This window comes from Gigantopelta aegis, unplaced genomic scaffold (assembly GCF_016097555.1).
Source record: "Gigantopelta aegis isolate Gae_Host unplaced genomic scaffold, Gae_host_genome ctg1748_pilon_pilon:::debris, whole genome shotgun sequence".
In the NCBI taxonomy this organism is placed as follows: domain Eukaryota; kingdom Metazoa; phylum Mollusca; class Gastropoda; order Neomphalida; family Peltospiridae; genus Gigantopelta; species Gigantopelta aegis.
Genome location: NW_024532784.1, coordinates 45,857 through 69,202, shown reverse-complemented (window position 1 = coordinate 69,202; position 23,346 = coordinate 45,857). Strand labels below are relative to the sequence as shown.

The 23,346-nt window shown below is 36.7% G+C and overlaps 1 protein-coding gene across 1 annotated transcript in view; it reads left to right on the top strand.

Annotated features, from left to right (window-relative positions):
- Window positions 1-5,887: 5,887 nt before the first annotated feature.
- LOC121391116 overlaps window positions 5,888-23,346 on the top strand; it is a 53,609-nt gene continuing 36,150 nt past the window's right edge. Inside the window, exon 1 of the mRNA XM_041522854.1 lies at window positions 5,888-6,011. Coding sequence (XP_041378788.1) covers window positions 5,918-6,011 — 94 coding nt within the window. The 5' untranslated portion in view covers window positions 5,888-5,917. The remainder of the gene's footprint in view (window positions 6,012-23,346) is intronic.

Below are 23,346 nucleotides of genomic sequence, written 5' to 3'. Positions count from 1 at the left end.
AATCATAGCTAAAGTTCCATCAAATACCTGCGGACAGAGCTTAGAAGTTGAGTTTAACATTATGCCACTGAAATATCGTCGCAATCTTCAAAATCTTAATTATCATCTAAAAATCCACTCTCTTAAAGTAGATCACCCAGTTCAGGAACTCACTCCTATCATAGCGAAATCAGGACTAGTATTCAAAACCAATAAAAAACTTAATGATTCTTTCGCCACTAAAGCTAGTAAAATAGAAATAGAAGTAGGAATAGATAACACGCTAGTCGAGTGCCACACACCATATCTAATTAAAAAAAACTACGGATTCAACTCCATTTCCACCATTTAAGAAAATCCTGTTCGAAGCCGCAGTTAATGAAAATTACCCTGAGCACATCCATATTTACACGGATGGCTCTAAAATTCCAGATAATGGTAGGGTTGGCTATCTAGACATTCTAAACTAGTTAAATACTCCAGGCTGTCAGATAATTTATCAGTATATACAGCAGAACTGACAGCCATACATGAAGCTCTCCTTTGGATTGAAACCTAAAAATATTCAAATAGCGTTATCTTTTCAGACAGTCTCAGCTCTATCCAATCACTTAAAACAAATAAATCTACTAGACCAGATATTATAGCAGCACTCGACCTCGACTTTGCACTCTACTCCGGTTGTCAACGGTGGAACGATCACTTTATTAACCATGATAACAATAAACATACGGGCAACGTAATAGCAATCAGTGACATAGATAAAATAGCAAAGACCGTCCCGCCTGTACATCCCTTGGATGGAGCAGCGCCCCTAAGCACTCGACCTCGACCCTGCACTCCACGCCGGGGGGTCAACCGCGGAATTGGTCAATTTAAACAATCTATGACGAGCGACACTGCCGCGCCGTCAGCCCGTGGGTTCCACGGATGGAGCAGCGACCCTGCGCACTCGAGCTACGATTATGCACTCTATTTCGGGGAATCAGCGGCTGAAGGACGGCAAATTATGACTGGCATACGACTAGTTTTATTATATTTTCTGTTTTTACTATTAAGCATAACTATATATATATAAGTGTATACCTTGTAGATAAATGTTTACAATAATGTAAATAAACCGCACGAATTTGTCTTTGCACTTGTACCATGTACTACCAAATACAAACTTTATTATAGCAACATAAGGTGAGTCCCTTAGGGTTCCAGAAGAAGAAGCAAATGGCTCTATTACAAAGATACCAAGAAACAACTGAAAGTATCCTATGCTGACTTCGAATGTTTATAAGTTCCAATTTCGAGACGTGAGAAACACCCAACCTCTTCCTATACTGAGCAAACTACCAGTCACGTGCCTTGAGGATTTTCTTACAAAGTGGTGGGTCTAACACAAGAACACTTTAATATCGCTAGTGGTGTACCGAGGACATATGACAGGAAAGGATTGGCAAACCTTCAAATATGCAACTCACTGCCACATCTGTAAGAAAGAGTTGGGAGAGGATCGAGTGAAGGATCACTGACACATCACTGGAACCTTTCGAGGAGCAGCTCTCAGTGGATGCAAACAAAAGAAAGGATGCCAAAAATGATTTTGAAAAATATTTGTTTAAACTGATGAATAAATCAGTATTTGGAAAAAATATGGAAAATGTAAGGAAGAGGGTGGATGTCAGACTCGTCAATAACAAGAAGAGTATGCAAACTGGTGGCCAAACCCAACTTCCATGCTTTCCAGATCTTTAATGAATACCTGGTGGCTGTCCACCTGTTAAAACACAGGCTGTATTTGAACAGACCAATCTGCGTAGGGTTCACCATTCTAGACGTGTCAAAAATATTGATGTACAACTTTCATTATAACTACATCAAAGTGAAATATGAATCAGTAGCCCAACTCCTCTTCACTGATACCGATTCATTGTGGTACAGCATCCAAACAAAAGACATTTTTGGTATACAAACTGCTAAGGGATGCTAAAACCCACTGCATCATCAGGCTCTACAAACGTTGGCAGCCTCTATATGACATTATCAAGACACCTGTAAAGGTCGAATTTGTCCAAGGCATACCCGATGACTTGGAAAAAGATCGTTATTTGGATCCCAAAATCAGAAATCTCATCGTGTTGAATGACCTGATGTCAACAACTGGTATAGATTCTCGCATCACTGACCTGTTCACAGAAAGAAGTCACCACAGAAACCTCTCGGTGGTTGCCATCAACCAGAACTTGTATCACAGCAAAGACCCGACTCAGAGAAGAAACTGTCATTACCTGGTGCTGTTCGACAACCCCATCGACAAGCAACGTTGGCCCGACAGATGTATCCAGGACATAATGAAATGTTTATGCATCAGTACGAAGATGCAGTGAAAACAAACATATGGTCACCTCTTTATCGATCTGAAGCTTTTGACCCCTGCTGCAGAACGATTACGACCCAATGCTCTGGAAAAAAGAAGTGAAATCCCTGACACTGGCAAAGAGGTGACACATTCTATAAAAGATGTCTTATTCTTTGTGACGGAACATGCTCTTATTTCTTTTTGCCTGTGGCGATATTAATTGTTTTAGCGCGCCGTATGCAGTCTCAATATGCACTTAAGCCCAGGTGGGCACTTTGTTACGTAATACCTCTGCGCGACAGTGGTCGAGCTGTACCCTCTAATACACACCCAGTCCAGGTGTGCAGGCCATGTGGCCAGTAGTTATGTAATACCTCCGCTAGTTCGGTACGATCGGGGTATTGCTGGCGAACTAGGCGACGACCAGTCTAGGCTTCTAAGCTGTGGAAAATTCACATGATACGTGAGGTGCCGCGTTGTACCCCCAGGCGATAGCGCGTCCGTTTGGACTTGGTAATTATATATTTTCTGCTCTGTTGTATAACTTTGATGTGATTGATGTGACTTTAAATATTTTAATACTGTATTATACCAATATTATTTAGACGGTGCTGCCGGTAATCTGACGCAGTAAACTGTAGGCTCACTGTTCTAATATATATAAGGCTTAACCAGTCATCCTAGAGGACCTAGGTAAACTGTAGGTTATTGTCTTTATTGTGATAGGTACCAGTATTAAGTCTGTATTACAAAGTTATTGAATGAGTAGTTAAGGGTTAATTAAAAATTAACCAGTTAGGAATAGAGTTGTAATTCCTTTATTAATTAAGTTCCCCTGGAAGCGTTTCTCAATTACCACACGTGTGGGTGTTGTGTCACGGTGAAGTAATTAGCATATTGTGTAAACTAGACACCTAGAGATTAACTAATTAAGTGATCAGTTCTGGGTTGTTATTATTTGTTGTTGTTAATTAACTACTGCGGCTGTACATTTGTCAGCGTAGGTTAATACAGATTCCAAAGTGTATTGTGTTTTTGTTGTGTTTTCTAGTGAACTAAACGTGCTATAATAATATATACTTTATATAAGATCTTATCTCTGATCATACCTAGACGAGCCATGCGGGTTGAACTGCCCGTTACAGAGAGATCTAATAGATATACAGTTGGGAGAGATATTTGGATAATCGTGTTTCATTCAGTTACGGATATTATAGGATACCCGTGACATTCTTATTCAGACCTTTAAAGTGAGCAGACGTGTGAAGAAGAGCTCCCCGAAATGCATGCTTGTGACGATTGTGGATTAGTGTTTCCGGACGTTCACGATCTGCAGAGACATGTGAAAACATGGTGTCCAGAAAATGGTGGGGAACCTCTTTCAAAAAGAGCTAAATAGGAAGAAAGCCTTATGTTGTCTGTTAATAACTCCAATTACCAAATGCGTTGTTGATATCAGGCGGCCATCTTGGATGTTTAGCCACTGATGAGCCAGTGAAAATCCATCTGTGTCACCATTGATCAGCCAATCAAAATTCATCTGGGCTGTGACGTCACCATCCCCTCTTGGGGGGTGATGCTAAGGGGGTGAAACCTCTCCTATGTTAAGTGAATGGGCCAAAGTGCTCCAGAACCATCAGTGTACGTGGACAATAAACAAGAACTGTCCGTGCTGCGTTACTAACATCCATTAACATGTAGGCCTATTGGAGCACAATGGACCCTTTTTTTTTTTTTTTACTCCTGAAAATAGCATACACATCTTAGGGTTTAATTTGTATAGTGTTTAATTTGTTTATAAAATGTAGTACCTCCCCACTAGGATTTTGATTGTGGACTAGGCATTCTCTTCAGATTTGGCACTTTGGGGCGGGACTCAAAACTATAAATTGTCTCTCTCATACTTGACCCACATCAAATAAACGTGGTTTAAGTTTTACCCTTTTTTTTCAGTGAAGGCAAGCGCTTCTTAAACAAAACAAACACAATAAGGGTGAACACTCTTCAACATAGTTAGCATAATTCTCCCCCTCTCCTTGTATTTCTTTAAATCCAAGGGGTGGGGGTTGGGAGGGGGGGGTTGGGGGGGGGGGGGTTATGTTAGTCAGTACGATTAGGGTGATAAGTACAACCTAAACAAATAATGATGCTCATTAAAAATACAGCACTCATATTAATTACATCACTATCAACTTTGGGTGCATTGACTAATAATAACAATGCATCCGAACACAAATAAACAAATGATGACCCAGCACGTACTCATAGGAGTTGGACAACAGAATACCAGCTCTTAGTACAAAATTGCAAATCACCCTCAAGGGGTTTGGACAAAAGAATACCAAACCTCCTTAACAAATCCCAAACACTTTCCTTGAGCACACTTGGCGTTGAGGCAGGATCACATCAGAAAGACAGAAGCGGATCGAGGGGAGTCGGTCGATCCCCGCCCCCCTCGTACGGTGACTTGTTTCCTCAATATGCCCCCGGACCCCCCTAAGCAATGCGGGTGCATCGCGCCCTCGTGTGAGGCACTTCGTGTCTCACCATAAGCCTAAACGACACACATACACACACACACACACACACACACACACACACACACACACACACACACACACACACCTCGAAATCCTGGCTACGGGCCTGCTCGGCTCACTAAATTAAAAAAAAACATCAGAATTGTTGAATCATAGTCACTTCGTACCTTAGTCATATCGTACCATCCATTTCGTACCATGTTGCTTGGTCATTTCGTTCCCTAATCATTGCGTACCTTGGTCATTTCGTACCATTGTGAAAAGTCATTTCATACCCTAGTCATTTCATACCAGTAGGCCTATATAGTAAACGAATTGACCATAGAATAAAAGCAGTGTTGTGTTTTTTAAAACTTTATTTTGATAGTTTGAAATCCAGAACACGTTATTGCGCAGCATATCGTTATTGATAACCATAATACCTGTCAATTATTATTTCCATTTTACCTGACAAGAACCGTATTTGGTATTTACTACTAACTGCTTGTTAATACACGGTACGATATATATGAGTTCAGTTATGGTACGAAATGACGTATTACATGACCAAGGTACGAAATGACTACGGTACGAAATAACTTTTTGCAATGGTACGAAATGACCAGGGTACGAAACGACCAAATTAGGTACGAAATGATTATGGTACGAAATGACCATGGTACGAAGTGACTAGCAACCGAATTGTTCGTCATTTTTCGTCACAAATTGTATAAAGTTGCTTAGCGTAACGATGCGATTTTATACTAAATTTGTGACTGATATTTATATGCCCCCGGCAATAACAAAGTCATTTACATATATACATATGTGTCCACTTTAAACACAAACATTAACTTGGTCGCCAATGGAATTTCATTAGGTATAGTACAACAGAATACGCAGCTGTTGGAGCACATTCGAAAGCAGCATTAATCTGCATTAGAACACGTCATATCAGGGCAGTAGACTCGAACGTAAGCGCGTAATCACCCAGAATCCATCGCGGTAAAAGGGAAATAATCGGAAGTTTTAAGAAGAATTTGGATCGATTTTGTAAAACACTTAGAAGATGGGTTTAATCTCACAGGTTCTCACTTTAGCATGCGGGAGGATATGCGTGTCGTTTATGTTGGTGGTTTTGCTGAACAGTGACGTTTGTTTAGGTTAGTATCCTTAAAAAACTAAATTTTCTGTCTGTTCTCGACTGTCCGCTTTCCAGGACCAGGCGGTTCGTCCTCTGGACGTTTCGTCCACCCACCTTGGACAATTCGTCCACTCGATTACAACATTTACTAGATTTAGACCAATAAATCTAAAATGTTATTCCTTAGCTATTGCAATGGTTATTTTCGTTTTCTGGTAAACTACTAAGGTCGACGACAGTCACTTTTCTCACCCGTGTTTTGGGTTCGTACTAGCCCGAGTAGGCCCTACTCTGGCCTCAGACCACAATTGATTTCGCTATATGTTTCTATATAGACTTAGTGGCTATAACATTTTTATTAATATCAGCAGGCCCGTGAAATGTTGTATGTACCTTTGCCTGCATGGGGGACACATACCCTGAAAAGGACAACCCCTGTTGTCCAGCTCTTTCTCCCAGCATATTGGTTTAAACAGACACACCCTCTAAACCAGGCCGGAGTACACCCATTTTACACAAAAAGCACTACTTTTGCATAGGCCGGAATTACCACAAACAAGTCTTCAATGTCAACAAGTTACACATGTTTACAAACTACATGCTATCCCCTGTCACTTCAGTCAAATAGTTGCCACTTCATAGCTGTCTGCCATGAATCAGTCCATTTTCCCCCCTAAAAACAGGTCCACACTAATGCATTCCAATGATATACATATTGAAGCAATGCTCAGTAAGTATCAGGATGTCACCTTTAAACTGAGAGCATACAGAGGCTGTGTTAAAACACCTACCACAGTGCCTTGCCATGGCCAATTTTAGCAAAGGAAACTTGAGGGACACCAACTTCAAAATGTAATAACTTTATCAAATGTTGGAATTTCTTCATACAATGAACAGCTATTTTTTCTTCTACATATGTTCTATCTACACAGTGATGTCTTGGAAAGATTTTAAAATATTTAAAGGAAAAAAAAATCAATCATTAGATTTTACTTCATTTTTAATGAAATATTAAACTTAAATTTAAATTTGTGAAAAAAATTAAAATCTGAAACTGTAAAATATGATAAGTGGAGGCTTATTAAAGATATGGTGACTGAATTGATGGTACATTATTAGAAATATGTCAGAAGGATGGTGAAAGACACAAAATTGGGGCCATTTCCAACAAATTTTTACACACTAATTTCAGGGAAAATTAGACATGATAGGCCTCTGATTCAATTTTGACCTGCTATATTTACTTAATCTACTTCATTTACTGTATTAGACATGTAGCCACTTTGTAAAAGGCAAAACAGCCCATATAAATGCATATTAATATGAATATGCCCTACAGGTGTTACTTAGGTATACACCATAATATGTTTTTTGTTGACGACAACTTTGAAAATGAAGATTTTATCACAAAATGCTGATATAAATCCTACCAAGAGGTACTTGCACCATATTTTTCAGTTTCCAGTGATAACTGTTAACAAGTGTAATCATGTACCAGTGTCTTGGATACCTCAGTGTAGTATTTCTTGATTGGAAGGATGTTTGTAGTAATGACCACTGAATATGCATTATGGATTATTCTGCCATATGTATTACAAGCCAAATGTTAACCTTTTTGGCACATTTTCTGCAATAAACTTGACCAGTGTACCAGCATCTGATTACTGAACACAATAAATACATTCACACAGCATAGAATATTAGCCTATTAGATTTTCTAAGGATAAAAGACCATTTTTGAAAAATGACTTAAGTGTGTAATTTACATAAATGTAGGTGAAATGTATTATTAGAGTACTTAATCTTGTTAAAAACTGTATACTATTTATTTAAAGTGTTTAATTACATTTAGTAGTGATATATTCATTATATTTAGATCTTCTGACCAATTGCAATAATTGAGAAACTCATTAAAATTCAATTTGTAAAAAATAAATTAAAATCTCAATATTGACCAACAAAATCCAACTTTTGCTCTTTTTTACCAAATTATTAGCTCAAAACTGTTAAAAAAATATTGCAACAACATGTAATAACATCAGAGGTAATTTTATGCTATTTTGGAGGATATTGAAATTTAAAAGTTGAAAATTTTAATTTTAATTTTTAATAAATTCCAATTTTTTTATTTATTATTTAATAAAATATTTAGAAAATAAATAAATGAGTTTTCATATTCCTTGTGGTATTCACAATCAGTCTGTGTGATTTCACCTCTCTGGTTATAATACTTTCATAAGAATCAAGCATTTAACCGGTGTAATGTGTGAACTATATCAGGCCTCAGACCACAATTAATTTCGCTATAATTATGTTTCTATATAGCCTTAGTGGCTATAACATTTTTATTAATATCAGCAGGCCCGTGAAGTGTTGTATGTACCTTTGCCTGCATGGGGGACACATACCCTGAAAAGGACAACCCCTGTTGTTCAGCTCTTTCTCCCAGCATATTGGTTTAAACAGGCCGGAGTACACCCATTTTACACAAAAAGCACTACTTTTGCATGGGCCGGAATAACCACAAACAAGTCTTCAATGTCAACAAGTTACACATGTTTACAAACTACATGCTATCCCCTGACACTTCAGTCAAACAGTTGCCACTTCATAGCTGTCTGCCATGAAATAATCACAGTCAAACAGCAGACTACTTGCGCGGTCAAATTTCCGGATTTTCGACAACCAAATGGGAAGATAACTGTAATCTGAGGCCCTCTGACTGTAAGAGCGCTAGACGGACATTTGGACAGTTATACGCTCTCATTACAGTCACAAGGCGGAATCGCCCAGTGGGCGATCACGTGATCTACGTCTCGAAATAGATCGCCGAGCTTTGTAATTATGGCGACAGAGTGTCATGAAGCGTAGCTGAATGTGGGTGCTGTCGGACTTCTTTCTGTAGTATGTGTATTAGTAATTAATATGTGGATTTTTTTTTATCAGTTAACTCGAAAATGATCGATGTAAAGGTATTTGACGTCAAACATAGGATTGGTGTGGTATTAGAGCGGGAATCTTTGCCAACTTTTTGGTTGTCAGGAATTGCCAAAAAAATACATAGGTTGGTCTCTGACTGTAATGAGAGCGTATTTATGTCCAAATGTCCGTCTAGCTCTCTTACAGTCAGAGTACTCGGGCTATCACGGCGTCTGCCGGCAAACCTCTTTACAGAAGATTTTCTTCAAACACATTCAGATGCATTAGTAATGTTCAAAAAAAAAAAAAATTCAATAGCAAGTTTGTACTGGAATTTGTCCAGCATTCTTAAAACGGGAACGTCATGTACCCAGTGTATGGTTATTGTAAGGCGATTCAAAGTGACGTCATTAAAATTTGAAATTAGCTATATTATTACAATGCTTTGCCACATTAAAATAAAAAGCAGGGTATAACTTAGACAATATTTTAAGGGTCCTTTTTTGGTCAATTGGGAAAAAATTACTTTTCAAATACCAAAAAAGGGGATTTTCAAGAATAATCAATACCAATCAGGGTGCAATTTGTTTTTAAAATTTTGATTAACAGTTTTCCTACTGGATGGAGAATTGATTAGCAACTATTGGAATTTGATTAGCACTTTAATAAAATGAGTAAACATGAATAAAACACATTCTTTTCAATAAAATTGCATATTTCTTATACATGTATCTGTATTGTGGGCTGCTTACCCCAAAATAAAACAAGTACAGAACAGTACATGTGAAGGGTCATCACTGTCACTTGTTTACAAGGCCGTATCCTCCGGAGGTCAAGGGGGGCAGTTGCCTCCCCCCCCCTCCCCCTCCACACACACACCCAGATAATCTCACTTTGGTTTTTTTTGGCTATATAGAAAATAGCATAGAAATGTCAGGGTTTAATTTTTATAGTACAACATATTTCTGAATAATATTTGTCAATGGTTATGCTAAGCAGCTTGGTCATCTTTAGAACTTGTTCAAAGTGATTTTTTAGTCTTTCCTGAGTTGATTTGTATGTCTGATCCAAAGTGCGATTGAAGCCCGAGAAAAATTCGTCATTTGGCTGATCATTCCAACGTATTCGGTGTTCATTTTTGTTATGAAAATTGACAATTACGATATATATACGTATTTTACCGGAACATTATTTGCCGAGGCAATTCGAAATTAAAAACGCCAAGCTGTTAAGGCCAAGTAAAAAAAATTGTTTGGTTCCTGTTACATGCCAAAAACAAATAGGGTAGGTAGGTAGGGAAAACTTCCCCCCCCCCCCCCCATTTTCGAGCTAATATTTCCTGAATAGTATAACAGATTAATATATTAAAAGCTCTTTCTTTGTTTTACAGTGCAACTGACAATACATACTCTAATGAGAATCATTAATTATCTTCTATAAAAAAACCCATGTCGTAACCTAGTCAAACCACAATCGGTATTAATGTAAACACCACCCAAGTCTAATACTACACGGTAAGGTTATAAACTACGATAACACTAAAATAACACTATAATTTGTTCATTGGAAACAAGTTTTAATATCAAAGGTCTGATCCACAACATGGTTACACCCCCTCACAACTACAGCAACAACACTGATCTTCCCGGCCTATTTCATTGCCAGTATTGCAGTAACAAAATGTACATCATGAACACAACGAAGATGTCAATAAAAATTAACAAAATAAGTTAACAAAAAGATCTCCATACTAACTATCCTCATAGCAGAGATATCAAAAGAAAACAACTATTTTCAGGAAAACAGTTTCCCTTTTGGTCGTCCATAAGGACACTGCACAGTATCTTTGCACTGTTGACAAAGAGGTAAAACAGGTTTATAATTTTGCTTTTAAAGGTCTGATCCACAACATGGTTACACCCCCTCACAACTACAGCACTGCAAACGCTAATAAATGTGAAAAGAGTTGTCATTTCTTAAGGTTTTGGGTACTACCAGTTCATTTCAAATGCCATGGATATCATCATATTTAATAATAAATACAGGGGTTATTTGTCAAACAAATGCAAAATATTGATAGAGTTGATGTCTAAATATTTAATTTAAGTAATCTTTTCAGCATAATCGGCTATTTTCATGTTTACTCTTTATGTTTAACATTGAATCGTAACTCGGTATTTCTAGAAGTTCGATTACGTTTTAGGGAATTCCCCTACCAAATTAGACTGGAAATTTGTATCATTCTGCTTTTTAACAGTAAACTAGCGTAACATTTTGAAGATTGGATTCACAAGTTCCGAGTAGTTCCGAAAGAGTACGAGAACACGTCCGAGAGCATGTGGTGTCAATGGCGTCTTCCATTTACAGAGTAGAATGTCAAAAATGTGCTCATTCAAATCAAATAATATTACACATGTATTTAAATCAATTTCAAATGAAACGACATTCAAGGAATCGGAACACCTCGTCACATTCCGCTACGCTTATATTTCGTGGAAATGTACGAGGAGTTCCGAATGGCTCTCGGAAGCTTTTCATTTGGAACTCTTCGGAAGTAAAATTGCGCGAAGTGTTCCGGGTCTTCTGGTAACGAGATCTTGGACTGACAGATCTCTGCAGTTGTTGTTTTTAGAGTCGACGAAAATTAGGATTGATATTAATGGATTATTAAATAAAACAGGTGGAAAAAAAAAAGGGTGGGGAAAAGGTTAAAAAAAGTTTAGGGTCGGCACCAAAAATTTAGGGACGGTCGGGTAACCGGAACCAAACAATTTTTTTTACTACGCCTAATTAGTCGATAATACCGTATGTATACGCAAACATTTTCGCGGCTAAAATAATTCGCAATCAAGCTTTCATTTTACATTTTCACGATAGTTTTGGCCAATAATAAAATAAAATCGACCAATATCAACTGAACTCCTTTCAGTGACAGTTTCACGTACGATATAATTATACTCGAGACATTCTCGCCATGCGGTCCGCGTGCCATTAGTCTTGTCCGCATGTATGTCTGATAATACATGATGCAGAAAACTTGAAAAATCACAAACTAGACCAAATACTATTTATTAGTAGTATTCATAGGTTGCATTCAGGTTTACAAATAACAAAAACCACAAGTATGTATCAAATATAAGAATAATCAGTGTAAAAACAACAAACTGAAATCTCGTAGTCACGAGATACCAGACGTGAGTTCAGCCAGCCGTTTGTCGCTAATGTTTGCTTGACTGTTTTTTATGCAACAAGTTAAACCGAACGACCACTTCGACAACCGGTCAAAATAATTATCAGACATTTTGACTACTGGCTATCGCTGAACGCAGATCATGCACAGCACCGAGTGTCACTTGTAGTATAAAACCACGTGGCAGGTAATTTGACGATAAAAATAAAGTGCATGCGATGCGCTATGTGTTTTGTATCTATAGGCATTATTCAAAGCTAAATCGGAAATAAGTTAACGCGTAATTAAATTCGTGGAGCTATCAGCATGTTCACAATTTTCGCGGTATATTTAATTCGTGAACATAATATATTTGCGTGCACGGTAGGCTACAAGTTCAGTGTACAAGGTCATAGCTGCTTGCAAATTAGGTTACCACGATGACGTAGCAACTAGTACGTTACGTCACTGTTCTTGTTAAAACGTCAAAGATCCTCCGCGTATTCCGACAATATTTTCTATTTGAAATACTAACACACGCGAGAAGGTTGTACACTGAGATACATTTTAAAAATTACCTTGGCTGCGATCATGGAAAATCGACACCCCTAAGTGCGTTCTTCTCCCGCGATCTCAATTCAAAGATCAATTTGGTTACAAAAAACATGCATTGCAAACTGCTAGTCATTGTTACAATATTGCATCGCGATCGCAAGATTTTGCATCGCTTTTTGCGATGCGAACCCGGTCATTTTGCAGCCTGCCAATACATTGATCAAATTAATGTTCCCATTTTATATACATCATCATATAAATCATTAAAAACTATACAAAAGCAATTGTTTCATTTATTTTAACAAGTTTCTCAATGTCTTTTTCATTGGTATTCCTAATATTTAGTACAGGAGATGACATCAATAAGTTTATTAAAGATGGAGTGTTTGGGGTGAGGGGTGGGTGGGGGGGGGGGGGGGAATAACCACTGTATGATGCTGCTTAATATATACATGTATGATATATTGTTCAAATCTCATAAGGGATTAAATCTTCTTACCTTTGTATGGCTGATGCAAATTAAATTAGTGGTGTATACACAAATTTATAATTATTTGACACCTAAAACATTGTTATTCTCAAAGTTGTATCAAATGTCACAGAGGGTGGTTTAAACAATATTTATTGCCGTCAAACTGCGGTTTGGGATTGGCCAACAGGCAAGAGCCTATATTAAGGCCTCTCCCTACATTTATAAATACAAGTTTGATACATCAAGATGACAGAAATAGTATAATAATTTAAATAAATTCAAATTAGCTAAGATGAGAAGAATGGAAGAGAGAGAGAAGAAAGGAAAAATAAAAATAGATAGTTGATATGATATTATTTAGTCACAGTAGGGAAGGGAGAAGGAGGAATAATGAATGGTTAGTTATCGAAACGTTTGCTATTAATTATAAAGTCTTGAACAGATTTAAATATAACACTATTTTCGTGGGTACTAAAATTTGGGTCACCAAATAATAAAGTCTTGCAATTAAGATTGTGATATTTTGACAGGTGAGTATTACGAATTACATTATATAGTGGACAATAACATAAAAAATTTTCTGCATCTTCAATAAGATGTCCACAAGTACAAAATGGACTGTCACTTACGTGTCTTGCAAATTTATGACCATTTAGATCGCTAGTTCCAAAGCGGAGTCGACTGTGTAATATCTGTTGCCTTCTATCACCATCGTAAAAGTAGCACGGTACAATTGGGTCTGATTTATTTAATTCTGATTTAAATCTATTTAACGATGAAGAATTCCTAATATCGGACGTTATATTATTCCATAATTTAACTGCAGAAGGAAAAAAGGAATTCGCGAAAAGTTTAGTTCGACAAAAGTATGTAAGGAGGCGATCTACATTACGAGTGTAATATGGTTTTTTTGCAGAAATGGGGCGTGGTAATTGTAATGTCAAGAATGTGGGGAGCAAGTTATTAGAGAGTTTATACATCATACATAGTTTATGGCGACTTCTCCTTTCTGATAAAGATATATAGTAACTCGTGAGATGTTCCCCGAACAGAACCACAAATTGTATGCAAAGCATCCAAGTGTATATTTTCAAGATTGTATGCCTGTTGGAGACTACAATTATCCCAAAGAATATCGGCATAATCAAAAATGGGAAGAATAAATGATCTATAGATTTTTACTAATGATTTTCTAGATAATCTATATTTAAAGGATCGAAGACAATTTACCATTTTACTGGCCTTACTTACAATATTTTGTATATGGAATTCCCATTCCGCAGATTTCTGGAATGTAAGGCCCAAGTGTTTATGGACATCAACCTCTGATACTTGTACGTTGTCTAAAAATAACTTAGGATTGCTGGGGGTTTTAATTTTTCGGCTAAACAACAAGGTTTCGGTTTTTTCGGGACTGAACTTAACAAGCCACCGTTTAGCCCACTTGTTAATATGCTCTAAGTCAGAGTTTAAAATATTACAACATAGTTCAGGATTTTCAACAGTAATAAATAATGAGGTATCATCAGCGAACAATCTAATATTTGAAGTAATCCCATTAACAATATCATTTATATATACCAAAAACAAAATAGGACCAAGAACAGAACCTTGCGGAACACCTGCGGAAATGGGTTTAGTATGAGAGAAATGGTTTTGTAGTACTACACATTGTCTTCGATCAGATAAATAGCTTTCAAACCATAATAAGAGTTTTCCCGAAATCCCAACAGTTTCTAATTTATAGATCAGACCCTTATGCCAAACTCGATCAAATGCTTTGCTTATATCGCAAAATACTGCTCTAACTTCTTTCCCTTCATCCATAGAATGACAAATAAAATGATAAAAATCAATTAGTTGGTTAACAGTTGAATCGCCAGGAATAAAGCCAGACTGGAATTTTGTTATGGTGTTATTTATTCTAAAGAAATAGAAAATGTGCTTAAAAATGCATTTTTCGAAAAGTTTGGAGAGATTACTTGTAAGTGAAATGGGTCTATAATTACTTGGTTCATGAATACTACCCTTTTTATGAATAGGATTTACGTTAGCAAGTTTCCAATCTGAGGGGAAAATGGAATGGTGTAATGATAGATTAAACAAGCGTGTTAGAGGGTATGAAAGTTCTTTAGCTAGTAACGTAAGTAATCTATTGCTAATGAAGTCGGGGCCGGATGATTTGGATGTATTAAGGGTGTTTAAGATATCTTCTACTTCGGATTGTACTAGCTCTATTTCCATAAGTGGATCAACTGTAAGATTGTTTAATAAAGAATTCATTAGGATTATCAATAACGTTACCATCGACAAGCAGCGGTGTTATAGTTGAACTAATACTCCCACGATTTTTAAAGTGAGAATTAACAAGTTTCCACCAATATTTTGTACCAATAACGGTTGAACTGTTAATTTTATTGTCTATTTTCTTAAAATATTCTGATTTGGCTTTGCGTACCTCCGATATTACCAAGTTACGGGTTTTCCTAAAGTTGGCCCAGTCATTAGGAGTATTATTGTTTTTAGCTTTATTGTGAAGTTTATGTCTTTGTCGCATTAATCTTCGAATGTTGCCATTCATAAAAGGTTTATCTCTAGGTCGGACAGTAACTATTTTATAAGGAATAAATGTTTTCGCTGAATTTAATAAAACGTTAGTTATATTTGTCGTTATTGTATCAATGGACTCCGATTGGAAAATGTTATCCCAGTTAAAACTAGAAATAAATGTTTTTAGACCACAAATATCGGCAGAAGGGTAATCCCAGATAGTTCTTTGAAATGCATGTATTTTGTTCTCGCGAGGTCTAGGACCAATATGAAGCACAACTGGAGAATGATCACTACAGAAAGGAGTAAGAACATTGGAAGATACTATGTATAATGGACAAGAAACGAATATCAGGTCGAGCGTACTTTTACTATTTTCTGTAATTCGTGTGGGTTCTTTAACTAATTGGGACAATTGAAATCGGGCACACAAATGATCAACTTTAGGATGGACACGTTCGAAAACGTTTGCATTAAAATCACCAATCATAATGACTTTGTTAATACGATCATCAATACCACTACTAAACGATTCTTCAATTAAAATCCACGATTCGGTAGTACTAGATGGTGCGCGATAAAAAGTACCTAATAGGATTTCACATTTATTACGGTTCAATTCCACCCAGAGAGCCTCCAGACCGGGGACATTTATATCTTCTCTATGTTTAGATATTATATTGTCTTTTACATAAACCGCTACTCCGCCCCAATTATTATATGTCCTATCCTTGCGATATGGTTCATGAAATCCTTTAATAATAATATCTTGATTGGAGATGTTAGGGTTCAGATGGGTTTCAGTGATCGCAATTACATCAAAATCGCACATTTCCGTTTCAATGAGATCTACTTTTGGCAGAAGTCCATTCACGTTCAGGTGGGCAACAGATATACTAGATGACACCGTAATGGGTGGACCTGGATTCAAATGGACATCACCAGATAAAAACAATTGTAAAAGAACTAAAGTTATACCTCGTTTTCCTAACAAACTACAACATAAATAAAAATACAAACTCATCAGATCGGTAATCAGTTTGCCGCATCCAAAACTATGGTACAACCCTACTCTTGCCCGGTACACAACTATATCAACCGACATCAAGTAACAATATTAAAAATAAACTGTGAATGGGCAAGGCAAGGGGTTCACCTAATATGAAGCAAAATAATACTAATAGATATACATGGCAACAAGCTTGACAAAATTCTGGTACATTAAACGTATCAAATACTATGTGCATTATCTTATAATCAGCAGCGACGCAATACCCACCTGTCAATAAAGCAATCTTATCATAGACAACTTCATATGTGTTTTTTTATCTGTAACCATTCAAAAAGAAAGGGGAATTTAGAGTAGAAGATACGACAGAATAAAAAAGCAGATAATAAAAAGGGTAAAACAGTACGTATAACCACAATTATGAAATGGTGTGGTTCGTAGCATTTAATTTTAAACAATAATAACATTACTAATAAAAACAAAAATTATATATACGTGCGACTATAATCATAAATGCACGTAAACTCGCTCACACAAATCCTTTGGTGTAACGCAAGGGTATTTTCAATACATACAAGCAATGAACATGTGTAGTTGTAAACATGTATATACACACTTCCACATGCTCGCACACTCACGTGCTCGCACACCCACGTGCACGAACCGTCAAAACGGTAGGACTTCACCAACCAGTCAAACAATAACCAAGTGTCAATACACACACATACGCACGAACGCTCACATATACCCAACATGTCGTTAGCATATATTGCGGATAATTATATCTGCAGTAAACAATATTTATTACAACAATATATCCTTTCACATGAATCAGAAAATTACCTTTGTTGTGACATTGATATTTGAAGTTACCAGATTTTCTAAATTAACTGCACGAGTTGCCAAGTGTGGATGGACAGAAGGACAAATGACAAGTTGACAAGCTTGACTGATAGACTGGTAGTTCAAACATATTTATCACCGTCTAGTCAGACACTACGCATACACGGATAAAACAAAACAAAACTCCACTCAGTGGCTCACGCGCTTTCATATACACATACTATTGATACGTGGTACTAATCGCTGTCAATTCAACAATACAACCTGCATACAGGAATATCCAGTGCAATAAAACTAAAAATTAACACAAACGTAATAGTAGCCGATACATTTGGTATAGGATTAATTTATTATCCGAGTGTCATACAAATTGTCTATTTACACCACACACTTAATACATGTATTTCAACTGTCACGTATCCCTCGTGTGTGCATACATCGTCAGTATTTGAAAATTAGATTAATATTCGCAGATCATAGATAGGGCAACACAAATTAGTCAACAACTCGGGTGTTTGTGGGACTGTCGTTGCGACAGTGACCTACATGGTGAGACGAAAAACATGTCACTGCTGTTGGGATCCAGGTAAGCATACTTTCACTTTCAGAAATTTTGTCAGCTGATCCAGGTTACGAATAATTTCTGGTTTTCCCGCTTCTGTATACTTAACAAAGAGTTTGCCATCAGTTGACCAACATTGAAATAGTTTGCCTACTCGTCGGAGCTTTACACTTTCCATGAAGAGATGGTGTTTAGTTTTAGTCATATCTTCGTTAATGAAAATCTTGCTTCCTTCAGGAGTGGCGTAGTTTTTTAATGTGGATCGGGCTTTGTAGAAGCGTCTGCGTGCTTGGTACGTTACAAACCGGACGATTATTGCTCGGTGTTTAGTTTTTGAAGGGGGGCTCACCCTGTGGGATCTGTGAATCTCCCATTCCTGAAGATCAATTTTTAGTGTGTCATGGGCCAAGTCAATAATCAATTTATCAGTATTCTCCGATTCAGTTTCCTTTATACCGGTCACGCGTAGACTGTACCGACGGGTATATTGTTCCAAGTCATCAATTTTTGCCTCCAAATTGTTATTTTCATTAATGAGGTCGGAATTTTGTAAACGTAATTTTTCTATTTCGACTCGCAAAGGTTTATTTATTTCTTCCATTAATTGACGGATATCAGGGATAATAACATTTCGAAGTTCTTGAGCAATGAGTACAATATCGGATTTTGTCAATACAGACTTTTCTAGGGTGGTCGTCTTCGAGGGCGGGGATGTATCCAGATCGGAATCCATATCAGTTATGTGTGGTTTCGGTCGTTTATCTTGCGAGAGCTGCAGTGGGCTTACATCTTTACGTTTTAGATCACCGCTGGCCATTAACAATCAACCTAGTCATACACAGAGCAGTGCACCGATGAGTGTAAACAAAGAGAAAGATCAGTTGGTAGTGGAGGCGTAACACTAATGCGCTGTGCACGTGTATTTTAGTGCTCGTGACGTCACCAATCTATTGTTATATCATTATTGCATTAAAACAAACATTTTACAAACAAAACGAAGGCAACACGTATGCCATAGGAACGTAGGCAATATCCAACAAGTTTTAACAGCTACAAACCAGTCCTAGCTTAAAGTTAACAGTCACATTGTCTGTTCTTCATGGGAGCCAAAATCGCCCGTTCTTGTGTGTCCGCCATCTTTCACAGAGGTTGATCTCACTGTCATGATTATATCATCATTCAAAATGGTAATGTTTTATATGACAATTGTAGTCCACTTTAAACATGTTTTTCACCCATCCCACACCCTGCTATTTTTTTATTGGACAAAACATTAATTTGATGGGTCCTGCAGTGAACCTATATTAATGAAAATAGTCCTATTAGGCTGACATTTGCTGGGGTGTTCATTCATAAGCTATGGACATTTTTTAAAAGTTTGCATTATTACCTGGTATTATTTATTTGTATTATATCAGACAATGTAGGCATAATTGTTACTAAAAACTATGATACAACAGACTGTATTAAAACAGGATAAACCTAATTTGCATTTCCAGGTCAGACTTGTTCGTCGTGTGTTCCTAATCGATCGGAAAACGGAAACGAAACCTTTTCGCTGTCAGTTTTATTTAAACTATACAATTAGCTAAGTTTGTAAACAAAACCCTTCTCCCAAGCAGAACTCTATTCTGCCAATAGCACATCTACACACAGTACCCAGTCATACATAACAACAAAGGGCTGACGCCATCGTTAGGCATTGTGGAATGGACATCAAATTACAAGACAAAAGAATTGCTTGTCGAGTGGGATGTGACTGGGATTATGAGTTCCAAGTGACCACAATAGAGCAACTTTGGGAATCTTAATTGGGAAAACTGTTGGGTCGTAATTGGGAAAAAGTTTGGTATTGGATTGGGAAGTTACGTTAGGGGAATGGGGCCGTTCACCGACCCCAAAATGTATGGTAGATTATACCCTGAAAACTGGTCTACTAACCTTGACCCCTGTCAAATATCTATAACAAGCGGACAACGTTGTTTACAGGTTGTTATTTTGTTATTTTTCATAATTCTGGACAAAATATTAATTTTAAGTTTCAAAAGATGAAAGAAATAAAAAGTACCTTTTGTCAAATATATCATATCAAAAAATTACCATTGGATATGTTTTATTTACTGTGTACGAAGCCAAAACAAGGTTGCAAAAAGTGACTGTCGTTGACCTTAGTATATGAAACAAACTAAATGTTAGTGGCACTATCAACTAGTTATTCATTGTCTATCTGTGTCCATTATAGTACTTTATTGATATGTTGTACTTTATTGATATACAGTGGAACCTGGTTAGTCCACGGACTCCAGTAGTCCGGAATCCTCACCTTATGGACGTTGTTTTTGCAAAACGAAACGACCACTCAGTATAGTTATTCATTAATCCAGATATTCAGCTTCCGGAACCGGACGGTCATAATTCTGAACCAAATGTAAAAAGTAAAGGCAAATTGCTTCGTTTGACCGGTCGCCGCTGATTGAACATAAAAGTAATCCGCCAATTAACGCTCAAGGAATCGACAGAAATAAAATGGCTGCACATGGTTTCACACCGCAGTTTATTTAACCATTTACCTGTGTCTATTTAGTGTTAGTCGGATAGAGCACAAGTGTTCACAAGTGTTTTGGTTTTTTTTAAAATATAATTTCTTTGATCTATGACCAGACTGGCTGTTTTGTTTTATGAAAAAAAAAAAGTATTTTATTTTTAAAAGTGGGTAACTCTTGATCATACCCTACGGTACCCCATGACCTCGTTTTGTAACTACCCTCCTAATTTACCTGTATGATTTATTACTGAATACTGTTCATAATTGTTTTGGTGTCCAACTCAAGAGTATTGCCAGTCACCCAAAATAAAGACAAAGAAAACGTCTTTATATGTTATTGCTATCAAAACACTGGCTTGCGACTCTTTCACAAGTGGAACAATGCTCATTCAGTTTCATGCCGGTTTTGAGAGAGTTGTATTTCTATGCTATAGGGGCGGACGGATGTATCATGTTGGCATTTATATTATATCAGTAGATATAGCAGAAATGAATTATAATTTCGCCATTTAATATGTTTAAAATATAACCTGTAAACATAGTAACTTTAAACTAATAATGATTGTATATAAGTGAGAAACAATATGCATTCCTCAACAACGTCCACTGCGCATGCTGTAACCTCACCGTGCTGCAGGGGTGTAACATTCTCTTTGAGAATGGCCAATACAGCACAAATTGAAATTTTGAGTAAAAGTCAGTATCTATCTGTGATATTTGTATTTTTCCACAGTTCTTTACACTGTGTTTTAATTGAACTGTTGAATTTTTATATTGCTGTTGATCATAAAACAATTGTTTTTGCATTTACCATAGTTTGACACCCAATAGCCGATGTATTTTTCGTGCTGGGGTGTCATTAAACATTCATTCATTCATTCATTCCTCAACAACGTACCCACTTTGTGGAAATGAACTCAACCACGTGGCGTAGATTTACAACATTAACCGGTACAACAAAACACGACTAATAAAATTTAAAACTTGTTGTCGCTAGTAATCAAACATTTAGTATCAACAATGCAACATGTCTTAAACAGTATTTCATTTTATTTAATCGCATTTTCTAACTTTAAGACAAGCACCTGACAGTACACTACTGAATAGTAGACTGGCCTCACGGACATGCAAATAGCGCTTATTCACACCACAAGGCGGATCAAGAGAACAAAACTGGTTGAAGAAATGTTTGGTTCTAAAAATCAAATGTGTCGTTTTTATTTTTTTTGTGAATCAAGGGAGGTTACTCATCACATACATTTCAGTAATCCGGAAATTCGTTAATCCGGACGTTTTTTTAATAACCATACTGTCCGGACTAATGAGGTTCCACTGTATTGTTATTCAAATTGCTCTTCAATTACACCTATAATTCTAATGTATTATTTAGAAAACAAAGCTAGTAACTAAACTCTTGCTAAATTACCATTTATACATTGTGATTGCTGTACACTCATGTCACCTTAGTCCGTGCGATACAAAAGTCTGCACACGTTAATTATGTTGGGGTTGTTTTGTAAACAAACATGGAAACAATGTTAATTTAATTCATAAAACAACACATCTTGATTGTGAATATATAATGCAGACTTTTAATTTTGACGGGCACGAGTGCTATCACGCCTGTGAACCCCGTCAACTCAATCTGATGGGTGCGAAATAACGTGCCCCTAAATTGAACAAATCACGCTTGCTTTTTGTTTTAACTCTGCCATTTTAATTGTTTATTGAATCCAATCCACAACGCAACAAACCTTTCCATTCTGTTCACAATGAACTTCCTAGAATACTTTTTATAAATTGAAATGTGATTGGTTGGTTATCTTTACACTGAGCCAATCAGCTAGGAGTTCACATATTATTAAGATCTTGTTGGTTTTGTTTTGTTTAATTTCGTACAATGCAGGTAATGATCGCAAAATTTATTTTACAATGTCGTCGTTTTGATCATGTACAGAAAAAATAATAGGTGTGTGTAAACACGTACACCAACAAAAACAAATTTAGTAAAGCAGGTTTTGTTTTCGTTAATAGCATAACGATGTACTCCAGATATTTCTACTTTCCGTTTCATAATACTGCCACATGATTTAAAGTCAAGGACATTGACCTTGGTAGAGTCAGATTTCTAGTACATGTAATCAGTTGACAAGCACCTGAAACAAACATACACCAATTTAATTTCAACTCAGTAATTTGAATTTACCGAATGTAAAGCATGTATATTTTAAAATTAAATTTACATTAGGGTGGTTTTGTTGGGGTTTTTTTTTGTTGATGGGTTGCTATGATTCGTGTTAGTAGTATAATAAATGACGTGTTAAATACAGTACCCCAATGATGATATCAAGATAAATGTGATAACCCTGTGTCATGTGGTTGACTTGTTGTAACCGTTGTTACAGGGCACAATATTTCATGAGGACTGTTGTTCTGTTCGCGTGTTGGTTAACCAACTTTAAAATCATGTGAACTGCCAATTAGTTACATGGTGAACTGTTACATTCTAAAATTAAAAGTGCCATATCAGTAGTCAAATTGAAAATCTTCTTGTTTTTAAAAAAAATACATTTGAACCATCAGTGTAGCATAGAACCGTAGTTTAAATGTTTTAGGATTAGGTAGGTCTTAACTCATCGGTTACGTGAATTATATTCGGTTACCTAATTAAAACTCACGTGAACTGACTTTCGGTTACCTAAGATTTTGAAATATTGTACCCTGTTGTTA